Genomic DNA, 8,875 nt, shown 5'->3' with positions numbered 1-8,875 from the left:
GCTGTGAATGAAATTTGTGAACATACTGGTATCGATTGTCTCAGAAAATATTTTCTTTGAATAGATGTATGGATGGAATATAGTCATTTTTTAAAAAGAGACTCTGCCGAAATTTTTACAGTAATTTAATACATTGAATGTGTATGAAAGTTGTGAATGAAATTTGTGAACATATTGATATCGATTGTTTAGAAAAAAAATTTTCTTTAAACATGTGTGTGGATGAGATATGATCATTTTTTAAAAGGAGACTCTGGCGAAATTTTTACAATAATGATTCTTTATATAATTGGACGCTCACACCACGCCAAATGATAATATTCATATTATAGAATATTGGTTCAACAACAAATAAAAATTATAATTTAGGTTTTGTAACAACAAATAATAAATTTATAATTTAATTTTTATACATTATTGATAAATTAATCATATTTTAAGAATTAGTTAACTAGAACATGACCTTGTAAGTTGTAAGGTGGATATGTATATCAAATTTTAAGCTTCAATACTTACTTAATATTATTCATATTATAGAATATTGGTTCAACAACAAATAAACAAGTCAAAGTGCATGACTGAATATGGACAATGGGAGTCACTAGTCAACAATATAACAGTCATACGTTATAATTATACACTAATAACAAGTTTATTTTTAATTAAAATTGTTCAATAACCATCATTTCAGTAATTACAATGGCCCAAATCTACTTACACATATGACAGAGAATGAATAAGATCCTGCAGGTCATTTGTAGAAAAACCAACCTCATCTAACAACACATGGTAATGTGTGGGTATTGTGATCCCCTGCAAATTAAAGTAAGCAGTAAAATAATTACAATTGGCATATAAAGTTGAAAGGCGTAAATAACTCTAATTATCCCACCTCAATAACATGTGAAAATGTAACTGGGATTCTGGATCATTAAATAGTCAGTTTAAGAATTTGTTTATATCTCCCAACCCACAGGACACCAGAAGACGGAAGAAGAAAGAAACAACGATGTTTTAGGTAGGCACTACTTCACATTTGAAAACATGGTATTTACAGCTACAACATTCTTTTGGACTATAGTAGAGTCCTCCCGAGTACATCTCATATGGAAACGACCTAGTTGATCTCAAAGATAAAACATGGATGGGATTAAGATGCATTGATTTTAATATTAATTAGAACCAATCCAACTAGTAGGTCAATATGAGAGGGGAAGATAAATGAAAACTGACGAGATAGAACCAATTCATTCCAGCATGTGCGCTTACCAGGAGGAACATTGTCTGGACACCCACCAACTTGGAAGAGCTTAGTGTGATGATTCTTCTGAGCAACAATTACCACAAATTTGGGACACCACTTCTCATCAAGGAACTTACATGCCTACCCTTTCTTTTTTTTAAGAAGGACGGGACCTCCATTTATTTATTGATAAACCCTCACTTTTGGTAGAGGAATACCGTGGTTACAAGATATTTAAAAGGAGGAACAAAAGACAAAACCTTTAAAGGTCTCCCAAAAACAACATCAACATCCAGCCAAAAAAAGATTATAAAACAAGGACCTACAAGCCAAATATCACGCAACAAAACAAATAAAAGATAAATAACATAAAGTATAGACCAAAACCAATTACATGCCTACACATATGAAACATTGTTAAAAAAATTATGTGAGCAGATCTATTTCAAATTAATTCAAGAAAATAGTGAGGGTAACAAATGTAAAAAAAGGACTTGGATAAGCACAAACACTTCTATAGTTTGATCCAGCTCAATGTTCAAAACCTAGTTGAATCGGGATTCGCTAACCCCATTCATAAATCAAACAGTTAATTGACTAATGAGTGAAGATTAATCTAAGATAAATGAAGAAAATAATTGATAAGCAAATCATCCTTTTAATACTTGATAACATTAATACTTTGGATCCAAAGGATATGGATATTGATATTATCAAGTATTAAAAGTCATATTTTTGTTTCTATTTAGGCGAATGATTCAAGCAACAAACTTGATTTTTTTTTTTGGGGGGGGGGGGGGGGGGTTAAACATGCTAGTAAGGCCAAAAGATTATCTTTGTATAATGTTGTAACTTCTCTAATATCTGCAAGATAGTTAATGAACCGTACAAGTTGAAGAGAAAATAAACAAATCTCATACACACATGGCGTACAAATCTAGAAGACCACATCAAATGAGAGATGTAGTTTTAGGACTTCTAGAATGTATAGTCTCAAGGTAGGTTAGAGTTTTCAGCTTTTCTAAACAATTATGAGAAGAAAAGTATATATATATATATATATATATATATATATATATATATATATATATATATATATATAATTGCTAAAATCGACAAATAAATCTAGATCAAAACTAAATGTAATTACCTGAAAAAGATGGATCAAGCATTTAGAAAATGCTCTAATCAAAGCCACTACTGATGATCTTTACTAGTACACTTTAACCATTAATTAATTATATCTTCAGAAGAAGAAGAAGAAGAATAAGGGAAACAATGGTTAGGAAAGAAGCATACAATGACTGCTACATGGCTCATTCCTATTGAAGGTTGATCATTGTACTTGAATAAAGATCAGCCAATGCAAAATATATTAGAGCAAAAGAATCCATCCATTTGTTGCCTTTTACTGTTACAGGTTCACATTTTAGAAATTTCATTAAGATATTATTTGACAAATAAATAATGTTTGCATGAAAGCAAATGTTGTCGATGACGAATATGAAGCTACTAAATTTATTTTTTCCTTTACTAGTGATGCATGCTTTAAAAATCATTACGTGATGGTTAACATCCTAATTTCACATATTTCCTAATAGAGATTGGTTTCCTCGTATGAATCAAGCTTTAGTGGGATTGCTTTGGTAGGCAATAACATTTTGTAAAATTATTGGGATTGGAATGGTACAAATAAAAATGCATGATGGTGTTGTGAGAACTCTCACCAAAGTATGACACATTCCATATTTGAAGAAGAATCTTATTTCATCTTTGGAGTCTCTGAATCTAAAGGTACAGTACTCTACTAAAAGAGGAGTTATGAAGGTCGGCAAATGTGCCTTTGTTATTCTAAAAGCAAAGAAATTACCTGCTATTTTATAAGTGACATTTGATTGTATTTAAATAAATGTTATTATTAGTTTTAAATATAATTTAAATTAGAATTATTAAGATTTTTAGTTAACAATTTCAATAATAATTATTTTTAGTTAAAAATAATCTTGTTATTAGTATACATTTATAATGTATGACTGTTATATTAATTTATGATAAAAATAATATTTTTAATTAAATTAAAAATTTTAATTTATTCTATGTGAAAATTTAAATTAATAAATGATTTTCGTTCCAAAAAATTTAATTTATTATTATTATAATAAATAAATAAATAACTAAGGAGAGCTCAAAGAATTGAAACAATTCATATTGTAATTATAGTTAAAAATATTTTTGAAAATAATATACCTTTGATTATTTATAAAAAAAAAAAAAAAAAAGCACAGTAAATCTCACTGCTTGATCCAACGGAATTTAAATAAATTTCGCTAAATCAAACAGTAAGATTTAAATGATAGTCCAATGAATTGAGTAACGTGTGACAAGCAAAACTCATTAAACTAAGTAATGAGAATACGGTATTCTAAAAAATATTTTCTCAAATTAGTATTATTGAATATATTATTTTAAATTAAAGATAAAAGGGAAAAACCTCTCCATGAGAGGCAAACAGTGTGAAATGGAGCTGAGTCAGACACACCGGTTCCTGTGAAATTTTGATGACGTGGCAGGTTCTCATTGGCTGATATTGAAACTCTGAAAAATATAACCCGTACCAATGTGGCAATGTATCAGTGAATCTTTTCTCTTTTTTTTGTTTTTTATTTTAAAATTGGAAGGCTGATTTATTATTTAATTTTTTTAATTTATGAATTATTCTCCCCCATGACGATCGAGGACGCTCAACTAAAAATTAAGAATTAATAATTGTTTACTTTGTGTTATTTTTTTTTGGGTTCTTAAATGCGGTGAATCGGACGGTGAGGAAAGGGGTGGCGAAGATGCGGACGGCTGAGATCAATTGGGAAGTAGTATAAAGTATGAACCCCATGGCATTTGAATAATCAAAGCGCGTTGTGAATTGGAGGAAGACACTTGTGTCGTCTGTACACACTCGAATCTAGCTGCCCGAAAATATCTGACTCCTGCCCGATCCGCCCCTGCAGCTCTACTCACTGACACGGTCAGCTACCCGTCATCACCATGGGCTGCTCCAAACTCCAAGACCCCTGTGCGCGCCTCTCTTTCTCTCTCACTAGACCTTCTCTCTCTCTAGACTAGAGTACTTAAATGCGAACTTTCCCTTTGGCCATGGACGCCACCACCTTACCGGAGGTTGGCGCACGATAAAGTGGGGAGCCGGGACGGGGAGCGGGCGGTGAACGGCTCAGGGACAGAGACAGAGAGAGAGAGAAGGGTGGAGGAAGTGATGGGTCAAGGGCTTAGTTGCAGAGCCGGCCATGAACATGGGCTGTTTAGTGCGGTTCAGTTTGGAGACATGGAGACGGTCGAGAGTTTGTTAGACAGAGACCCGTCTCTCTTGCACCAGAACACTGTCTATGATCGCCACGCTGCTCTCCACATAGCCGCTGCTAATGGCCAGATCGAGGTGGGTTTTTCCCAATTTTGCTTGTTTCCTCATCGAAAATTGACGCTCTCTGATTAGTTTCATGTGTTTTCGTTAATGGGTTTTGCCTCTTAAATTGAAATTTAATAATTTTTCCGAGATTTTAACGGGATTTCATTGTTGGGTTCTCCTGGGCTTCGTTTGATCTTTGGGCTTGCAGATTCTATCCATGCTTTTGGATCGATCAGTCAGTCCGGATGTGATGAATCGTCACAAGCAGGTGGGTTTCTGTTTCCCAATGTTTTGTTTGAATGCCAAATCTCTCTTCCGTGGCAATGCTTGATCTTGTGGTTTCTTTTCTTCCTTTTTCTTGTTTTTTCCTGTTCTTATCTGTATTTCAATTTTGTTATCTGCGAACGGTTCAGACTCCTCTTATGTTGGCGGCAATGCACGGGAAGATCTCTTGTGTGGAAAAACTTCTCCAAGCAGGGGCCAATGTATGTGAAATTCCCTCCTCGCCTCATTTTCTTCCTTTAACATCAATTTTGAAGGAAAAATTAACTTGAATAATCCCTGAAAACTACCAGATTTTGATGTTCGATACTCTCCACGGAAGAACCTGCTTGCACTATGCTGCTTATTACGGTCATTCTGATTGCCTTCAAGCCATTCTTTCTGCTGCCCATACAACGCCTGTTGCTGCTTCTTGGTCAGCCCCCCCCCCCCCCCTCCTCTCTCTCCTCCCCCCCCTCTATTGATTTGGCTAATGTATTGAGATTGGATTACAGGGGATTTGCTCGTTTTGTGAATACTAGAGATGGTAGAGGAGCAACCTCTTTGCACTTAGCTGCTCGGCAAAGACGGCCGGAATGCGTTCATATTTTGTTGGATAATGGAGCTCTTGTTTGTGCTTCAACAGGCGGATATGGGTAAACCCATTCATCCTCATAGACTTCTTCATCATCCTATATATGTTATGTCAATTTGTTGCCTTTTTTGGTTCTGTTTACAGCTGCCCTGGAAGCACTCCCCTTCATCTGGCAGCTAGAGCTGGGTCTATGGACTGCATCCGCAACTTGTTAGCTTGGGGCGCAGATCGACTTCAAAGAGATGCATCCGGGTATTTATTGTTAAATTTTTTTCCTAATTACTGAGTTTTAATTCTGTTCATGTACTAAATTTTTTGTTGAAGAATATTCCGTTTTTCCTGATTAACCTATAAGATCTGGAAATAGTTGTCATTTTTTGTTTTTTTTTTGGTTGGAATCGAAAATATTTTCTCTGATTAAAGTTTATTACATTGAGGGACCGTTGACACATCGCTTGGAAAGCAAATTGTTGCCCCCCATTTGGTTTGTGTTCTTTTCTTGTATTAATGTCATTCCAAATGGGGCCATCAACATTAATGATAGTGAAATTATGTACAGCGGATTCCATAAAATTCTGGATCTTCAAATGCCTTATGGAATGTAATGGAGATATTTAATTTTTATGAAATTACCTAATGTGCATCAAGATATTTTCCCCATTTCTAATTGAATTCCCATGTTGTTTGTGTTGTTATTTTTCAAGTCTAATATGCAGACTAGGCTTCTTGAACTTATTGGGCTGAACTTTGTCTGTCGGGATTATGCAGGAGAATACCATATGTAGTTGCCTTGAAGCATAAGCATGGAGCATGTGCAGCTTTACTCAATCCTTCTTCAGCTGAGCCTCTTATCTGGCCAGCACCTTTGAAGTTCATCAGTGAGCTTAATCAGGAAGCAAAAGTTCTATTAGAACGGGCATTAATGGATGCTAACAGGGAGAGGGAGAAGGACATCTTGAAGGGAACAGCTTGTTTGCCTCCATCTCCGCTGCGTTCCGATGCTGGGGTGGACGACAGTATCTCTGAGGTATTTGGGCATTACTTCCTTGAACGTGTTGAATTTTTTTTCATGTAGGCAGATTCTACTTTGGTCATAAATCCAAAGAAAGCACTGGCTTCAAAATTTCTAGGATTTCCATAAATATCACGGGCAAGTTATTTTGAGTTTAGTTAAGATTTAATGCGGGAACAAATGTTGGTTTTTTGAACTCGAAGATTTCTGTAGCTTGTATTGATAGTTAGACTTGTTCCATCTGCCAATAGTTTTCATAGAAAACTTTTAGAATGCTTAACCATGATTAGATACTTGACTGAAATATGATGCTTTTCTTCATATGCTTCATATGCTTTCCTTCTCCAACCATAAAATATCCAATATGCTTTCCTAATTCCTGCACTTTACTGCCCCAATTTGAGGTGTAAATGCTTTAACTTGTGGGTCCTTTTTGATTCTCTACGTTAAGTAGCACAGAGTAATATATCTTTGCAATGAGCAGGGTTAAATATTTTATCTCATACCACTAAATATAATTAGCATTATGCAAACTCCAGAATATCTTTTTTAGTTTTAACTAGTAAGCTTAAAGCGAGATGCCAGTGGTTATTATACTTTGCTGGATTGGAAAATGTAGTCTCTTGTGTCACGATTGCCAAATTCAGTAATAGTTCTAATGCCACACTATACCTTGTTCTACAAAAACCAATCAGAGTTATACTAACTTCATCATCACTGATGTTGCGCAGGCAAGCGATGCTGCAGAATTGTGCTGCATTTGCTTTGATCAAGTCTGCACAATTGAAGTACAAGACTGCGGCCACCAAATGTGTGCGCAATGCACACTGGCCCTCTGCTGCCACAGCAAGCCCAACCCAACAACTGCCTCCCTTGCTGCCCCTCTTTGCCCATTTTGCCGGAGCAGCATTGCCCAGCTGGTGGTAGTCCAGACGCAGACTGACAGCGACGATGCCGACCTGGAAGCCAACTCCCCTAGGCTAAGAAGATTGAGAAAGTCCCGGAACCTGAGCGAGGGCAGCAGCAGTTTCAAGGGCTTATCGGCGGTGGGCTCATTTGGGAAAATGGGCACCATCAGCTCAGGAAGGATTCCTGCTGAAAATGAGTGGGTGGACAAGACCTGATTAATGGTGTTTTCAACATTCAGCAATCAAAGACCAAGCTATCAGGTCGGGCGGGCCGGTGGAAACCCATTCGGGTATATATGGATGATATATTTATATAAATATAAAATATAAATAGATAGAAGTCCATCTGCTAGTGTAGAATTGGGAAATAAGCAACAAGTGATTTGCAGGTTTGGGTTGGTGAGTTTGGTCGTGTGGGTCATAAGTGTTGTAATCTTTGTTTGTTTACTCTTTCCTAAAGGAGCAGTGGTGCGTCTGAGGATCTGTTCTGTTAGTCATCTGAATAGGAAAAAAAAAAAGAATTCTTTTTGTGTAATATTTTTCTCCCTTTCCTCGTCAAATGAAAGTGAGGATTATTCAATGGCTGCTGTTTAGACTGTCACAGAACCCCCCCCCCTTGGAAAGAGTCAGAAGGATGGGTTGAGCTCCTACCCCACCTTCCTTATCACTTCCTTTTGGAGCTGGAGAACAAGTATGTGCCGGTGTGAGATGTAATTTTGCTTTTTTTTTTTTTTTTAAATTTGTTTAGTAGTATTAATTTAATTTTTTTATTTCTTTTTTTAAATTATTATTTTACATAAAATAATGCAGTACTACCAGAGGGATAGCCTGCTTGGGTGTTGGCTGTCATGTGATCATGTCCCTGTGCTTCAATAATTTAGCCACTCTCACAGCCTCACTTTTTACACAGAAGAGAGAGAGAGAGAGAGAGAGAGAGAGAGAGAGAGAGAGAGAGAGAGAGAGAGAGACACCCAGAGGGTAGGAGTGAGTATGATTGGTTTGGTATGTTTCTTTATAAAATCAAATTGGAAGAAATTATAAGCTGAAATTGAACCTCTATGCAGGTGATTTCGGTGGTTTGGATTAGTTTTTTCAAGTTATAAATAACCATAAATTCAAAATTGAGGGATTGAATCATCAGGCTTTTAGACCAAACTGCTAAATTAGAGTGATTTTTTGATTTGATAACGAAAGATGGATATATCAAAAAATAATTAATGCAGCGAACAAAAAATTTACGTCGTTTCATAATTTGTTTTTCTCATTATTATTGTATGAAAATTTAAGAACCCGCAGATATCACACTGGAATATTATACATATAAATAAATCCAAATTTGATGGTGGGATCATTTGGGCGGGGGCTCAGTGAGCATGATCGGACGGACAAGAGGTGGACACGTGGAGTGATGTGAGGCTACCTGGAAGGGACACGGCTT

General features: G+C 35.9%; 1 protein-coding gene across 1 annotated transcript; it reads left to right on the top strand.

Annotated features, from left to right (window-relative positions):
• Positions 1-4,144: 4,144 nt before the first annotated feature.
• LOC131149537 (putative E3 ubiquitin-protein ligase XBAT31) lies at positions 4,145-8,017 on the top strand. The gene is made up of 8 exons (XM_058100076.1): positions 4,145-4,691; positions 4,870-4,929; positions 5,075-5,146; positions 5,237-5,358; positions 5,438-5,578; positions 5,662-5,769; positions 6,286-6,544; positions 7,261-8,017. Exons 1-8 carry the CDS (start codon positions 4,512-4,514, stop codon positions 7,651-7,653), a joined length of 1,335 nt encoding a protein of 444 aa, XP_057956059.1. The 5' UTR covers positions 4,145-4,511; the 3' UTR covers positions 7,654-8,017.
• Positions 8,018-8,875: the final 858 nt, after the last annotated feature.

The sequence above is a fragment of the Malania oleifera genome, chromosome 2 (assembly GCF_029873635.1).
Source record: "Malania oleifera isolate guangnan ecotype guangnan chromosome 2, ASM2987363v1, whole genome shotgun sequence".
Lineage (NCBI taxonomy): Eukaryota > Viridiplantae > Streptophyta > Magnoliopsida > Santalales > Ximeniaceae > Malania > Malania oleifera.
This window is presented reverse-complemented; position numbering and strand designations above follow the sequence as displayed.

Bases quoted from the DNA above. Each gene is read 5' to 3' on its own strand.
- LOC131149537 (XM_058100076.1), top strand. From the start codon at position 4,512: ATGGGTCAAGGGCTTAGTTGCAGAGCCGGCCATGAACATGGGCTGTTT. The intron at 5,579-5,661 runs GTAAACCCATTC...TTCTGTTTACAG, and splicing joins GCTTCAACAGGCGGATATGG to CTGCCCTGGAAGCACTCCCC. The intron at 6,545-7,260 runs GTATTTGGGCAT...GATGTTGCGCAG, and splicing joins TGGACGACAGTATCTCTGAG to GCAAGCGATGCTGCAGAATT.